Below are 18,075 nucleotides of genomic sequence, written 5' to 3'. Positions count from 1 at the left end.
AGACAGTCGCGAGGAATCGCGTTCCTTATGTACGGGTCTATCAGTCTCTTTAGCGTTTTTAGCAACAAAGAAACTGATAGGCCTAAAATCAGTAGGGGAAACATGAGAGCCTTTTCTGGACTTCGGTATGAAAGCAACATTGACTACCCTCCAAGCCTTTGGATGTACCTGGTCCTCACGCAGTTCGCATAAATAGAATCCACTTTGCAGCTGGGCAGGTATGATGCCATCAGTCCTCGGCGACTTTAATGGTTTGAACGAATTTATCGCCCCGGCCATGTGACGATCGTCCAGAAGATCGGAGGAGTACAGGGCCTGGGGGGAGATTCTGTAACCAGTTAGCGCCAATTTTCGAATCGCTATCGGACTTTTTGACGCAAAAACATTTATATCATGCGTCAAAAAGTCGCTCCTGAAGTACAATATATCGCCTAGAAGTACATTTGACTGTACTTCGAAGTACGAAGTACAAGATCGAAAAAAAGTACTGTACTTCCGAAAGAAGTACGGTTAGTCCCATTAGTTATGAGACAAAATAGATATGTATGTGACGTAAGTTTCACTTCTTCAGTGTGGCCTAGGCGCACTTCTTTTTATTTTTATTTTATTACGCTTATTACGCATAGTTGGCAACCATCTTTATTATTACCTTTTATACTCTTCTTTTCGTTTCTATTGTACATATTCTTTGCTTCTAATAAAGTGAGTTATTAACTGGATTTTAACATGGAAACATGACAGAAATGGCGACGAGGACAAAAAATAAAATTAAAAAAAGTAGTCCGACCGTTAGGCGTGTTTTATTTGACGAGAAATTAAGCTATTAGCTTAGCCAATATATATATGTTGGCTAAGTCTTCCATACAAAATAAGCTAATAGCCTAAATTTCGCGTCAAATAAAACACGCCTATTATTATAAAATTATTGTGCCGGTATGGAGACACAAATGGAAAAATTACTAGAAGCATTGGCGGGTATGACAGCCGCAATGCATCAGCAAAATCATGGTGCAGCGTCATCGACTAATATAAATGTGATGTCGGGCTTTGAAGCTTTTAATCCAAAGCAAGAATCCTTCAAAAACTACAGGGAACGTCTGGAAATCCATTTCCAAGTCAACAGGATCATGAGCAACAAAGATATGTGCCCAAAACTCTTGCTGCAATACATTGGCTCTTCAAACAAAAAAAAAATCGGTAGGCAGCCTTCAGTACGACGAAATAATTTCATTATTGGAAACACATTTTTGTCCAAAAAAGAACATTCTGGTCGAACAGCACAAATTTCTATCAGAAATACAGAACGAGGATCAATCGATAACGGAATTTGTTGCGGTGCTTTAAATAAGAGCAATCGATTGTGCATTTGTGTGTGAATGTACGAAAACCGTTTCTAATATCTTTCTTAGAGCACAATTTATAAGAGGGCTACGTGACAGATATATAAGAGAGCAGCTTCTACAAAATCCAACAGCATCATTCGCAAAAATTGTAGAAACATCTACAACATTGGAAACCGCCAAAATCCATAATAACGCCATGGGGCATAGAGCAGCAGGTGCAGCAACTAACATCAATCAAGTTAAAGCCTCAAGAGAAAAAACATACGACAAACGAGAAAGAAAGCGCAGCAGCAACTTTAAAAGGGAATTAAGAGCAAAAGTCGATTAAAGCGAATTAGGAATAGACGGTTAGTGTCTACGATGCGGTAAAAATAATCATATTGCAAAAGACTGCAAGATAAATAAGTACAAACTAAAATGCTTCGCATGTGGCAAGTCCGGTCACGTCAAAATAGTGTGCATAAAAGAAAAGATGAAACAGAAAGAGGCAAAGAAAATTCTGCCAATGCATTAGAAGTGTACGAACCGAAAAACTATAGTGTCAATCAAGTTGTTAACATTTCTAACAACAGCGTCAAACACGGACGCACACAAATTTTTCGCAGAAGTTATAATCGAAGGGAAAAAAAATGTTTTGAGGTAGACTCAGGCGCAGGGTATACACTCATTCCGGAAAATGATTTCAAAAATCTTGACATCCAGTCAGAATTAAAATCAAAAAACATTGCTTTCAGAACATACACTGGAAATACTTTCAAGCCGTTAGGTGTTGTAGACGTCAATATGAAATTCGGTAAAAACGCATCAAAAGAACAAATATACGTTGTGTCGTCTAGCCATTCCCCACTATTTGGTCGTGTTTGGATGCGTCATTTGAAAATCAATTTAAATGAAATTGACAGATATCAACAAACGAGCAAAATAAACCTTGTGAGGTATATTAAATTTCGCATATAGTGCAAAAATATCCAGAAATTTTTGAAAAAAGTTGGTTGTATTCCGGGTTTCGTGTGTAGTTTAAAGCTTCAAGAAGGCGCCAAGCCAATATTTTTGCGGGAGAGACAAGTCCAATTTTCATTACGTGAAAACGTTGAAATATAACTTGATAGTTTAGAGCGAGATAACATCATAACAAAAGTAAACACTAGCAACTGGGGCTCGCCTCTAGTGGTAATTCAGAAACCGGATGGAAACGTTGGATTATGTGTCGACTATAAAATTGGCGTAAACCAGCAGTTATAAAGCGCATTGCGTATGCATACAAAAGCACAAACCATTCAAATGGACACAGGAATGTAGCCGTGCATTTACACTGCTGAAAAATGAAATACTATCAGACCGCGTATTGAGATCATACGATGAAACATTGCCGATAACAGTGGCATGTGATGCAAGTCCAACAGACATTGCAGCGGTTCTTTCTAATGTTGTTGATGGCGAAGAGCGGCCTGTGGCGTTTATCTCACGTGCGCTAACAAAAGCAGAACAAAACGACAGCCAATTAGACAGAGAAGAGTTAGCCATCATATTTGCAGTAGGCAAGCTGCTTATGTACTTACATGGCAGACAATTCACCTTGATTACGGATAATCGGCCTGCATCGAGAATTCTACACCAAACAGCGAAAATCCCGGCAATGACATCCGCCAGATTGTTACGCTACGCCTCATTTCTTCAGGGATTTAATTAGAAAATAAAACATCGTAGTGCAGACGAAAACGTGAACGCAGATTGCTTGTCGAGGGCACCAGTTAAAGAAAAACCAAAGATCGAAAATTTTGTTGAAGAAGAAGTGCACGTGATTCAAGAGCAAATTATAAACGAAATTTCAATAAAATCCGTAATAGCGATTACGGTAGCTCAGTCAACAATAGAAGATCCCGAACTAGTAAAACTAAAATCAGAGTTGATGACTGAAATCAACAACGAAGCAAAATACAAAATGGTGTCATCCTTAAAGCTAATCGAGTCCTGATTCCAAAAAAAGCTCCAAGAATACGTTTTGAAAGAACTTCATCATACACACTTGGGGATTGTTAAAATGAAGCAGTTGGCTCGCAAGAACGTCACTTGGAACGGGATTGATTTAGACATTGAGCTTACGGTTAGAGGATGCGAAAGCTGTGCAAAAGTTATGAAAGCCCCTCCGAAAGTGGCAGTGCATCACTGGGAAGAGCCAACAGGAAATTTTCAGCGCGTTCATATCGATTACGGCGGCCCTTTCATGAACCACAATTTCCTAGTTTTAGTAGACGCAAAGTCCAAGTTGCCGGAAGTGCGCGTGCTAAAAGATGCCCCATCCACACAAGCAACTATCGACCTTCTGAAAAATATTTTTTATAAACATGGAACACCGCAGATCATTGTATCTGAAAACGCCACAATTTTTACAAGCTTAGCGTTTACAGAATTTTGTCACGCAAACGGAATCATTCAGAAATTTATCGCACCAGGCCATCCAGCCACAAATGGCCTTGCTGAGAGGTACGTACAACCTTTAAACTCAAAACTGAAATCTATGGAAGACGATGCAACTCCGTTGAATGAAAAAGTCCAAGAAATTTTACTACATTATCGGGCAACACCTTTAGCCTGCGGAGATACTCCAGCGAAGTTATACCTGGGTCGAGAAATCCGCATAAAGCTTGATGCCATTCGACCAAACAAACATAAGAAATCAATTGGTCAGACGTCACATGGACACCCTATTAGCGTGGGAGATAGACTGCAAGCACGTTCATATGGAGGAGGAAAATCTGGATGGAAATTTGGTGTCGTCACGGCCAAGAGGGGCCACTTACATTACGAAGTGTTGTTAGACAGCGGATATAAGCTGAAGCGCCACATCAATCAATTGAATAAAACAAATGTTGACTAGCCAAAAAAAAACTGTCACGTTTGAAGCACAACATATCAACCATCCTAAACACAACATGGAGGAGATTTGGATAGAACGTTCTCCACAGCAACAACAACGTATCACAACTCCAGCTGCAGGTGCTGCACTTCAGCAGCTATAGCGAGTAATGGTAGCGATAGCATCAGGCAATCAAGCAAAATAAGGAAAGTTCCGGCCTACCTTAAGGACCATGTCTCCTATTAGCGTGGGAGATTGTAGTCTCAACACCAAGTAATATTACGCTTATTACGCATAGTTGGCAACCATCTTTATTATTACCTTTTATACTCTTCTTTTCGTTTCTATTGTACATATTCTTTGCTTCTAATAAAGTGAGTTATTAACTGGATTTTAACATGGAAACATGACAGGTATCAACGTATAAATATAGAATAAAGCCAATAGTTTTTATAAGTTGACCATGACCTTAGTTGAACGTAGAAGAAATTTCGTTTGAATTTGATTCCTAGTTGAGTTAAAAATGGCAACCGAGCTAGAAACGAGACAAACCAATTTGCACGAGTTTATAAATGATCCGGCCTTAAGTACACGTAAAATTGCTAAAAAATTAAAGAGTGCACTATTCGACAGTTTGCAGGGTTTTAATCGGTACAAATAAGGCCTGACAGTTACGAGAAAACCAGGGAGCGGGGGTTAGCATGGTCAAAGTGATAAAAACAGTGCTCGGAAGGTCCTTAGTGCGTTTTCGCGAGATCCGAATATTTTGTCGCGTTATGTTGCAAAATCCGTACGGAGATCGCAGTTTTTCGTACAAAAGGTAAAGCGGAAAGCTTCATTGAGATGTTCTACAGCTCAAACAGCGCCAGACCGAGGCGCAAAGTAGAATGTTACAGCGAAATCCCGCATTCGGAAGTTGTATGAATTCTAAATTAAAAAATACAACTGCATTGTTATGGACTGCGAAACCTACTGCTATAAAAATTCAAAATATATTGCAGGTCAAGATTTTTATACTGCTGCAAGTCGTCAAGATGCCCCTGAAAGTTGTAAGCTGAAAATGAAGTCCAAATTTCCAAAAACCACATGGTTTGGCAAGCTATTTGTTCCTGCGGCCGTAAGAGCAGCCCTTTTTTCCCATCCGGGACAATGAATGATCAAGTTTATCGGGATGAGTGCCTCAAAAGGCGTCTTCTGTCATTTATCAACAGATAAGGAGTAGGCCACTGTTCTAGGCGGACATGGCAACCTGCCACTATGCCAAGGACACATTGCCGTGGTATAATGCAAATAACATCAATTTTGTACCTCACGACTGCAATCCACCCAATAGCCCAGAGCCACGTCCTATTGGGGAATATTGGTCAATTGTCAAAGGAATCTTGAAGAAAACAGGTGAAAGAGTGAAAATTATTGAAGAGTGCAAAACAAAGTAGTTGTGCGCATCGCGTAATGTCGATGATGCAGTCGTGCAGAACATGATGGCGCGTGTGCGATGAAAATACCGATCACTTGCATATGGAGCAAATAATAACTAATATTTTAACATTTTAATAACATATAAACTTCCAAGTTATATAATAAAAAAAAAAAATAATAATTTCAAAGCCTTCTAGTTTGTTTCTGGTAGTAATTTCTAAGTGTCGCAGTTTTGGTGTGTTCACCCTTTATGCATTGCAAAAAAGGTACGAATAACGAAAATGTCTTAGATGTATCAATTAAACTGGGTATTAGTGTAAAAAAGAGCCAAAATGTCTTATATACATATAATCTTATTTTCAGTTTAAATACCTTTTGTACTCTTTGTACTTATTACTCTTATTAGAGCTAACATAAGTTAAAAATAAAAGAAGTTAGTTCGAAACATAAAAAGTTATTTAAACCATTTTTTAGTTTGCTTACTCCCTCCAAAAACTATTATTTTATTATCGAATTTGTTTTTGTATGAGAAAGTGTAAATATTTATCTACAAGGGTGCCAAATTTCTCCCGATTTCTAAAATATTTGTTTTGCGACAGTTGATGGTTGAACTTTAAATTCTTATAACCCGGTCTAAACTAGGGCAGAAATAATTAAATGTAAAATTAAAGATAAAGAAATTAATCGCCAATTTAATTAAGTTCAATTTAAAGAGTAGAGTTTTATTAAAACTCCTATAGTTTTTGTTTATAAAGTTGTAACTATATTACATTTTCAGAGCCCGCAGCGCTAAGCCGTGTGTATTGTTCTTTGACGAATTCGATAGTTTAGCACCAAAACGTGGCCATGACTCAACCGGCGTTACAGATCGCGTAGTAAACCAATTGTTGACTGAATTGGATGGTGTGGAGAGTTTACAAGGAGTAACAGTAATTGCCGCCACTTCTCGACCGGAGCTTTTGGATCCAGCATTATTACGTTCCGGACGAATTGACCGGCTAGTTGAATGTACCCTGCCCGATGCTACGGCCCGAGTGCGCATCTTCGAAGCATTATCAGCTTCGTTGAATCTCGATGACTCGGTTGATTTTGACCACCTCGCAGCTCGCACGCAAAACTACACGGGTGCTGATATACAAAGCTTACTAACTTCGGCCAATATGATAGCAGTAAAGGAGGCCTTGTCACAATATGGACATGAGGTGGGTAAAATAATAGGGGAATTCGCTCTTATGTGTATTCGTTGTATGTGGTGTAATCGTAACAGCATGAGCGTATGATTTGTTGTTGCTAGCGGTACATCAAATACACATGCAACAACAACCACATGCCCTGTAGTCAAATGCACTGGTTGTAAACTACCACACAACTAGTATGAACCGCATGGCCAACTAGTCAGCCAACTATCTTTTTCCCATGCAATCACCTGGTATTTTTAACATGGGGATGTCCTACGAGATGGCAATTGTCAGATTTCGGTCAGAAATATACCAGTTTCATACTAGTTCAAAATAGACAGAAAAATATTAGTCTAATGAATTCATGAATATACAATAAAAACTTTTGGTTAAGTACACTTTAATATATTACACATTTTTATATAGCAGCCTTAGATTTGCGAACATAAATTTAAATGCATTTTTCATTATATGTTATTACAAGTAATTTTTAGCAAAAAAAAAACCGACTTCAACAGTCATATAAAAAAAATATATATATATATATATCTCATGATCCGCTGATCGGATCTTAACCAGATTAGTATGGCCTCTGAGACACTACCTTTCCGATGCAAAAAGAATTATCGAAATCGGTTGACGTGGTCCAAAGTTATGCGGTAACATACAAAAAAAAAAAAAAAAAAAAAGATTCCGACGAACTGATAACCTCCTCCTATTTTGGAAGTCGGTTAAAAAGTAAAAGCTTTCAGGTATAATAAATACTATATTTAATATTGAATATGCAAAAGCAACCTTTTAGGTAAAAATAAAATGAATACTTTAGTTAATTTTTAAGTGAACTAAAATAAAAATAAAAGTTTTCATTAAAGAAAATTAAATTCATTAACTTTGCACATTTCAGTCTATTCTTTTTAAAATGTTATAAAGGAAATAATTAATGTTTAAAATTTGAGATTTGGATAAGAATAAAATAAATGAATAATTCAAGCAGTTACTAAATATTCTTAATTTTACTTACTTTAGTTCATTTTTAAGTGAACTAAAATAAAAATAAAAGTTTTCATTAAAATAAATTAAATTAATTGACTTTGCACATTTTAGTCTATTCTTTTTAAAAACTTATAAAAGAAATAATTAATGTTTAAAATTTGAGATTTGGATAAGAATAAAATAAATGAATAGTTCAAGCAGTTATTAAATATTCTTAATTTTTGTCTATAGTTTGGCTTGTTGATTGATAATAGAAATTAATCAAATAATTATATTAATTGTGTAATTAAAAAAGTCAAAAATAATTGAAAATTATCAAATATAACAAGATAATCATTTAATTAAAATTAATGAAGTAATTAACATTTTTTAAGTAATTAATTACACAGGTCAACAACGTTTTGTTCTAAGAAAGTGTAGGGTCATTTTCGAAGTAATTTTTTGCGTAGAATCCGAATCCGGGGTTTAAATTGCTCTATCACGTCAGAATTTTGAGATATCCTAACCTAAAAGTGCAAAAACGCTGTTTTTGCCCATTTTTGAGGTTATGTAGCTACGCAGATTTTGCTCTTCATAAAAAAGTAAACGTGGTATTTTAAAGTATAAGTCTTCCTCTTTTAAATGCCGTTGAGTTTGCTTAAATATCTTTATTTTTCACTGAGATATCGCATTTTGAAGTTTCCATGTTTGTGAATTTTTCGATATTCGAAAATCCATTGAGATAACATGAGACGTGATACGGTCGATTACATTCACAAACATGGAGACTTCAAAATGCGTTATCTCAGTGAAAAATTAAGATATTTGAGCAAACTCAACGGCATTTAAAAGAGGAAGACTTTACTTTAAAATACCACGTCTACTTTTTTATGAAGAGCAAAATCTTCGTAGCTACATAACCTCAAAAATGGGCAAAAACAGCGTTTTTTGCACTTTTAGGTTAGGATATCTCAAAGTCCTGACGTGATAGAGCAATTTAAACCCCGGATTCGGATTCTACGCAAAAAATTACTTCGGAAATGACACTACACTTTTATAGAACATTCCGAACCCATTTTTTTGCAGACCTGTGTTATTAATCAATTGAATATTAATCATTATTTAAGAGGTCTGGTATAATTGAATACGTACTCGCTTTAATGGTTAACAATATTCCCAAATAAAAGTTATAATATTTTGTGTACTTTATTGTCGAAGTCAAATAAAACCGGGCATGAATAAATCGTTTTGTACTTGGTACAACTAATTCGGCGTCAATCCGGAAATTCTAGTTGTAAACTAGTATTTTTCCTGACTAGTTTGGAGCTTGACTGCAGGGTGCTCGTCCAGTTACACTTACACAGGATACAGCGAATACACAGAAGCGCGAATACCACTAATAATTTTGAAAGTACATTTACATGCAATATATCTCGAGCGTGAATGGAGGTGATTGTTGAAATTTACGAATGAATCCATAACCCTGATAAAGTACATTCGATTCATACTCTTTTAGTTCCAAAAATAAAAATTGTATTCTATGTAATTATTGGCCGAATTCGCAACCACTCATGTTTTCGGAATTTGTAATTCATGTAAGGGACTCGTAACGGAAATACTTGTCCCTTAAAAGGTGAAACATTATTTTTCATCCCTTTAGCTCATGCACATGTTTACACATATAAAAAGTGAAAGAACAGCAAAGCGATGAAGAAGAAGAGAGAAACTATGATTTTATCCAAGCTGTCTGTGCTTAGCATATTAAAAGAATCATAAATACATACATATAACAACGACAATACACAATAGCTATTCCACTAGGTGCAATATTAGCCACGCATAAGATTTTTACAACTACTCGCAGTGAACGTTAAAACGGCTACTACCATAATAAAGACAGGGAACTTAATTTGTAGGCAGAAGCCATATAAGAACAGTGGAAAAATTCCACACTTGAAATAAAGTTCTTATATACATAAACGCCTGTGTTCCTGCTGTACGTTGTTTGATTCGAAAAAATACGCATGGTCGCTTTCCAAAACAGTCTCTTAAATTTTTAAATTATCGTCCCCACAACTAGCGAAACGATTAAGTTATTTTTCTATCCAAGGACTTGAACTTCAGCAAATGTTTTGGGGAATATATTTTGCTATGGCTTTGAAAACTTAGATTTAGAAATAATTTGAATACAGTATGCCCCGCTTAATTGACCCCCGGTTAATTGATTTTCCCGCTTTTTTGAACCACCTTCTCGGTCAAAAAATATTGCATACAAAATACAAGTAAATTTACCCGTATAGTTGAATCCGGTTAATTGATTTCCCCGCATTATTGACTAAAAATATGTGTTATCGAAACGAAATATACCTTTAATTTTCCCCGGTTAATTGCTCAAAAAATTGTCGTTAAAAAAATAGTCTGGCATTACCGCACCTACATATCGTCACCAGACACGAATAAAGGCGCGAGCTCAAAAGATGACGGCGGAAAAAGACGCATAAAAAAACTTCAGCGTCAAAGAGTCTTAACATACTTCGCCGAAGTTTTTCATAAGCATCTATTTCGCAAAATTTTTTTTACGCGCCTTTTTTCGCCGTCAAAACACTAGCGCGCCTTTATTCGTGTGCAGTGACGATCAGAGCTGGGTCGTAATGATTCCTTTAGGAATTAAATTACTCCCAATTACAAATTACAAGGAATTGTAATTAGGAATCAATTCCTTCAGTCCACAGCAAAGGATCGATTACTTTCTCAATTCCTTGAAGTAATTTCAAATGTAATTGTTTTTTTTTAGTTCCATTACAAGGAAGGAATTATCGTAATTGGAATAAACTACGTGCTAGTAATGTATTTTTTTCCAATTCCTTTGAAAGAATTTGAAAATGTAATTAATTTTTTTTCAATTCCATTACCTGGAATTGTAAGAGTACTTTATTTTTTTCAATCACTCAAAGGAATTGTAAAAGTAATCGAGAAATTGAAAGTTCATTCACGAATGTAAAATTTGGAGCTTTTGTTGTGGTCAAAGATTAAAATCGAAAGCACACATTGGACATCTTCTATGTATATCTTGTTCCTCGATATATATAAAAATGTTGTGTTCGTATGTCAGGTCATCAAAACTCGAGGACGGCTAAACCGATTTGAATATGTTTTTTTTTTTTTATATTGTTCGGTATAACACCGGAAGCAATGATATCTCAAAAATAAGGAGGATTGCCACCTATTTTAAATTTTTAAACCCAATTATATTGATAAAATAAATGAATTATTACAATATGGGTATCAAATTAAAGAGGTTTCAGAAAAATAACTGTTGGAGATATTTTTGAAAAGGATTGCCACCTATTTGAAAATTGTTAAAATAAACGAAATATTGGCATGTGGGTATAAAATTAAATAGGTTAAAGAAAGGTATATGCTGTAAATAGTTTTGAGGAGGGTTGCCACCTATTAAAATTTTAACTCTGTTAGATTGATAAAGTAAATGAATTATTTCCCATGTGGATGTCAAACTAAAGAGTTTTAAGAAGGCTTACAGCCGAAAATATGTTTGAGGGTCGCCACCTGTTTGAAAATTCAACTAAATTTAAAGAAAAATTGAATGGCCTATTACATTATAGGCATCAAATTAAAGAGGCCTAGAAAAGATGACTTCGAAATATTTTTGAGGAGGATTACCACCTATTTGAAAATTTTAGCTCAGTTAAATTGATAAAATAAATGAAATATTGCAATATGAGTATCAAACTTTATATTTTTAAGAAGGCTTACAGCCGAAAATATGTTTGAGGAGGGTTGCCATCTGTTTGGAAATTTAACTAAATTTAATTAATAAAATAAATAACTTATTATATATTCAAGTATCAAATTAAAAAGGTTTAAGAAATGTGACTGTTGGAGATATTTTTGAAGAGGGTTGCCACCTATTTAAAAAACAAAATAAAATAAATGTAGTAAGGTGAGTAAGGTTACCACCTGTTTGAAAATCTAACTCAATTCAATTGATAAAATAAACAACATATTACAATATCAGTATAAAGCTAAAGAGGTTTAAGAAAGATGACTGTAGGAAATATTTTTGAGGAAGGTTGCCATCTGTTTGAAAATTTAACTCAAGTTAATTGATAAAAGAAATAACTTATTATATCGGTATCAAATTAAAGAGGTTTAAGAAATATGACTGTTGGAGACATTTTTGAAGAGCGTTTCAACCTATTTAAAAATTTTAACTCTGTTAAATTGATAAAATAAATGCAATATTGCGATGTGGGTATCAAATTAAATAAGTTTCAGAAAGATAATCGTTGGTGATATTTTTGAGGAGGGTTGCCACCTATTTCAAAATTTTAACTCCGTTAAATTGATAATGTATATGAAATATTGCCATGTGGGTATAAAATTAAATACGTTTAAGAAAGATATATGCTGTAAATAGTTTTGAGGACGGTTGCGACCTATTAGATCATTTTAGTTCAGTTAAATTGATAAAATAAATGAGATATTGCAATGTGGGTATCAAACCAAATAGGTTTCAGAAATATAACTGTTGGAAATATTTTTGTAAAGGGTTGCCACCTATTTGAAAATTTTAACTCAGTTAAATTGATAAAATAAAGAATATTTTATATCCTTTTAAGTATCTTTAGTTAAGATTTGCATTAAAAACACCATTGTGGAAGAATAAAGAAGCAGACGAAGCAGTTAATTATCCAACGGAATGTTTAACTCGCTTGATCGACCACGGATGTCCCCATATATATTAAAATTGAAAATAGGCGTGGAAATCAATTTTGCGGAATATTTTAAACTTATGTATATGAAACGTATTCCTTGTTTCGTTCCTTATTTCTCATCCATGTAACAGGAATGTGCCACAGCAAAGCATTGCTGGGTACAGCTTGTTTTTTCCTAAAAGTATTGAACCTTATTTCCTGGCAAAACAAATCAAACACAAATAAATGCAAAGAAATCTTTTTTTTTTTATTGTGAAATGAACAATAAACAACAAATAAAGAAATGTGCGTTGGCTTTCGTTAAAGTCAGAGCATTTCGAAGTGGTCGTCAGAGAGAGCATGGCGCCGTGGTGTATTTACAATGCCTGCAAATGAAAATAATCTCTCAACCGGCGCCGAGGAGGTCAACGGTGTATTCGCCTTTCTAAATGCTTTTTTTTAGCAGCGGAAATTCCTTCAATTTCTTTAAGTCATTAAAGAAAGGATCGGCAAGGTACAAGTTTACCTCTCGGTCAATGGATAAAACATCCGTAGTTTGCTCTGAAAAAGGTACAATATAATGAAATAAAAAGCATATGTACATAATTTATTTTTTTTGCAGTAAAACAAATTTTTTTTCATTTATCCAGTAATAGTTTTTCTCGTTGGAAGTGTGACAGCACAATTTCCAAACAGTTGTTTAAAAAATTTATTTTTTACAACAGTTAGTGGTAGCGCTGCACAGTGGTTCGGATAGCAGATCTAGCTGGACGAAAGTCAAAATTTTTTTTGTTTTTAAAATACTTAATGGTACTTGGAATACATTCCTGACAATACATTCAAATAGAAATTGCATTTATTAAAGCATTAAAGTATGAAAACAAACAAAAAAAGGTAAGTCAACGCCGCCTATTTGAGAACTCTATTTTAAAAGCTGAAATTTAACTTAAATGATTGCTAATTGCACTCACAGATATTTGTATAACTGCAAATTGACTTTATAAAAAAAAAATACACTTATTTCGCTATAGATTCAGAGGTCATAACGCAATTTATGTCCACATTGGTATAAGCAAATTTATTCTGAAAAATCGTCGTTTTGATTAATTAAAAAAATAAATTAAAGAGTAGGAAAAGTAAAGGCCGCCGAAGGCCGTTATAAAACCACTTGCATATTATTTTTTACACCTTCGCAAATGCAGAGGGTAAGTGCGATAACCAAGTCTAACCAATTGGCTTAGATATTTACATTTTAGTGACGGTATGTCAAATCTCAAAATTCAAAAGTAATTATTAACAGGAATGTATCTGAATATAAATATAAGATCAGTGGCGGATCCACGGGAGAGAGGGGGGCGGGGGGAGGGGGGGTAGCGGTTGTATGTTAAAACAGAAAAATACTTGGAGTTATAAAAACTTTGGTTATGTAAGAGTTAAAAAAAAATTGTAACTCGCGAATTTTCTCCTTTCTGAAATTAAAAAATTATACAACAGGCATGCAAATCTTTAAGCGCTGTTATAAAATTTTTTCTGAAATTTATTTGTGTTTCTTGCTGTGATCTCAAATTTTAGTCATGGTAAATAAAATCTTAAGAAGTGAGTTGTTTGACATTTGGAGAAGTGTTGCTGAAACTTCTAAAAGACAACAAGGTTTCCGTGATTATGTGATTAGTAAATTGAAAGAAATATCTGATGAAAATGCTCATTCCGAAGTAAATAAAGTAAATTAAGTAAATGACTTTAGATTCGTAATCAGCAACCCAGAAAACCCCCAGATACCCAGTTACATAGAAATCTACCGATTTTTTTTTTAATTTTCGTCCGCCATATTGGATCCGCCATTTTGAATTATTGGTAAATGACTTTAGATATGTAATCAGCGACCCAGAAAACCCCCAGATACCCAGTTTCATAGAAATCTACCGATTTTTTTTTATTTTCGTCCGCCATATTGGATCCGCCATTTTGAATTTTTGATAAGTGACTTCAGATTTGTAATCAGCGACCCAAAAATCCCCTAGGTAAGAAGATCCATCAACGAGTATTTGTTTAAATAGTTTCGTCCAGCTTGATTTGCGATCCGAACCACTGTGCGCTGCATCAACAATAAAATTTAAAAGAGTACCAACAAACTTGTGCTCTTTGGCTATTGATTCAGTTTGTAAAAATTGTGACCCTTTTGCTTTAAGTGTTTGAGGAAATTTGAGGAAACACCGCGTGTTCCCTTGATGTGCGTTGCTGTTGTTTTGCATAGCAAACAGCGAGCAACAATTTGGCTACTAGTTTCTGACGATTGTGATAACGACGATGGCTTTTTAATTAATTAAATTTAAAAAATAATATTCACGCATTTAAATATATGAATTTGCTTACAGTGGAATCGAGCTCAAAATATGTTCCACCGAAAATTGAGCTAAACTTGACTGTCGTATTTTTGTGGGGACATATCTCTTGATTCTTCTTCATTTTCAGATGATCGCTTTCTGGACGCTGCACTATTTTCAGTTAAGTTAACTGCACATCCACTATCACTTGCCTCAAACTCGTCTTCACTGGACATTATTTGAAAAAACTTAAGACAATTATTACGCTAACTAAATTGTCAAACCGCTTAAATAAAAGTTCTTCGAAAATTTTATATTGACAACAGTAACCACGCGACGTACATTTTTTTTTAAATTGGATGTATATTTTATCTTTTAAGTCACCTCCGCTTCTAAGACGTATGTTAAGGCTTTAAGTAACTCCCAAATAGACTAGGCTTCTAGGGTTAAAAACCTTAAAAATATCCCGGATGTCTCATCTAAATCCGTCCATCCATTCCTGAGTGAAGAGAGGTATGGCATGGCGTCGGTCCTTCATTCCATCAAATTTGAAATCACTCTGTACCACTAAAAACTTCTAACTTTAAAAAATAAAACATTATTGCACATCCTTTGGCCAATTCTTTAATTTCACATCTCATGTTTGAAATTTCAAATAACAGTGCGACCCTTTCAAAAAAAAAAAAAAAATCAAATCTGGATTAGGCATGGCTGCTAACACCAAATCTCTTCCAAGTTCATGTCTTCAATCTCCGGCCATACAATACTGTTTGTCATACCTTTTTAGGCTCATGCCTCTAGTGCTTCAGCGGAATTTTCAATGAAAAGAAGCCACGATATTCTCATCATTGTAGAGTAAAAATTTAAATTTGCCAAGATGAATTTCTCTGACGTTCTCACCACACCAAAGGAAAAAACATGTGATTTTTCTAAGAATTCGCCTTGGTCTCGTGTGTTATTTGGTGTTAATGCGCTAACGCTTTTCATAAATTGGTATTAGTGTGGCAACTCCGGCTACGGTGTTAATGCAATTGCGCCGCACAGCGCAGTGTTACCTAAATATGTCTAGTATGTGATTAATTTCATATATCTCCATACCAAGTTCCGGTACTCTACCATGAACACTTCCAGAGATATGCAATATGAAAAGTTCGGTTTATATGGGAGGTGCCACGCCCCATTCTCCAACCATGCCCATTTTTCCCCATGAGTATGGAATTGATCTTATATACATATCCCCATACCCAGTTCTAGTCCTCTACCACAAATATATGCAGTTTGAAAAATTCGGTTTGTATGGTTTTCTATATCGAAACCTTTTTTAGCCTATAACCATCCTTGGAAAGTCTGCAGTAGATTCCGAAATTTCAGAAAAATCGGTACGGCCTTTCTCGAGCTTTGCGAACAGAAAAAAAACGGCTTTCAAAATATATATTAGTATAGACTAGCCAATATCTGCTTGCTTTGCGGCTTAAAATACTACTAACGATGAAAATCGATGGATAAATAAACAAGTTTGCAAGGGTTAGGGGAAAGTGCAATAATTTTTTGTATGAAATACTAGCAGGAAGTAATGTTACTCATACGCCATATCGTACATGACCGTTTGACCATGTTAAAGTTTGAATTTTTTTCATTCGCAATGCGAACTTAAAATGAAAATAACTTGACTAAATGACCTTGTCTAAAAAAAACGGTATACAGATCTGTAACATACTACCCAAAATTAATTTTACGTGTCTCGGCGTTTTTTGTGTAATTTTAGAGTCATTACAGTGCTATCGTCAAAATTTAGCCATAGCAATGCAATTTATTTATAAAACTCTTAAGTGGTAGGATCTCTAGTCCGACAGGGCTCGTAATTCAAGCGGACTCTATCCTCGTTTGTAACGCAGGATACCAGTAAGAGTACTTCAAAGGCCCCAGGAGGCACGCCATCNGTACTCTACCATGAACACTTCCAGAGATATGCAATATGAAAAGTTCGGTTTATATGGGAGGTGCCACGCCCCATTCTCCAACCATGCCCATTTTTCCCCATGAGTATGGAATTGATCTTATATACATATCCCCATACCCAGTTCTAGTCCTCTACCACAAATATATGCAGTTTGAAAAATTCGGTTTGTATGGTTTTCTATATCGAAACCTTTTTTAGCCTATAACCATCCTTGGAAAGTCTGCAGTAGATTCCGAAATTTCAGAAAAATCGGTACGGCCTTTCTCGAGCTTTGCGAACAGAAAAAAAACGGCTTTCAAAATATATATTAGTATAGACTAGCCAATATCTGCTTGCTTTGCGGCTTAAAATACTACTAACGATGAAAATCGATGGATAAATAAACAAGTTTGCAAGGGTTAGGGGAAAGTGCAATAATTTTTTGTATGAAATACTAGCAGGAAGTAATGTTACTCATACGCCATATCGTACATGACCGTTTGACCATGTTAAAGTTTGAATTTTTTTCATTCGCAATGCGAACTTAAAATGAAAATAACTTGACTAAATGACCTTGTCTAAAAAAAACGGTATACAGATCTGTAACATACTACCCAAAATTAATTTTACGTGTCTCGGCGTTTTTTGTGTAATTTTAGAGTCATTACAGTGCTATCGTCAAAATTTAGCCATAGCAATGCAATTTATTTATAAAACTCTTAAGTGGTAGGATCTCTAGTCCGACAGGGCTCGTAATTCAAGCGGACTCTATCCTCGTTTGTAACGCAGGATACCAGTAAGAGTACTTCAAAGGCCCCAGGAGGCACGCCATCTTCGGTAGAATTAAGGGTACCATAATATACACAATTAAGTCAGTGCATTTTTATAGATACGCAGAGATTAGTCCAAGAGAACAGCAGTGCCCAAGGCAGCAACAGTCCAGGCGGGTTATGCGTGCTTCGACATTTACGGGTCTCATCTGCCGGGAAGCGCGTTCGCGGTAGGATCTGGAAAATTTAACCGTTACCCTATAAACTGAACTACTACAGTTTAAGTTATTCGGTTTTCTTAAAGTTCAATTAGTAATACTACTTAGGTATAAGTTATTTATTCAAGGCAGTTAGCAACCAAGAAATTTAACAAAGCTATTGCAATTCAACAGTAAATTTTTTTTTTTTAGAAATTTTTCGATTACTTTTTCGATTACTTTTTTGATTACTCAAAGGAATTAAAAAAAAAATTACATTACTAGCACGTATTTTATTCCAATTACAATATGAAATTCCTTGTAATGGAATTAAAGACAAGTAATTTTTAGCAAAAAAAAA

General features: G+C 35.0%; 1 protein-coding gene across 1 annotated transcript in view; it reads left to right on the top strand.

Annotated features, from left to right (window-relative positions):
- Pex1 (peroxisomal biogenesis factor 1) overlaps positions 1-18,075 on the top strand; it is a 125,217-nt gene that overhangs the window by 30,176 nt on the left and 76,966 nt on the right. The window contains exon 10 of the mRNA XM_017617199.1: positions 6,398-6,821. Within this exon, the coding sequence (XP_017472688.1) occupies positions 6,398-6,821 (424 nt within the window). The remainder of the gene's footprint in view (positions 1-6,397; positions 6,822-18,075) is intronic.

Source organism: Rhagoletis zephyria, unplaced genomic scaffold (genome assembly GCF_001687245.7).
Source record: "Rhagoletis zephyria isolate East Lansing unplaced genomic scaffold, Rhagoletis_zephyria_1.1 Rzeph_scaffold_01355, whole genome shotgun sequence".
NCBI lineage: Eukaryota > Metazoa > Arthropoda > Insecta > Diptera > Tephritidae > Rhagoletis > Rhagoletis zephyria.
This window is presented reverse-complemented; position numbering and strand designations above follow the sequence as displayed.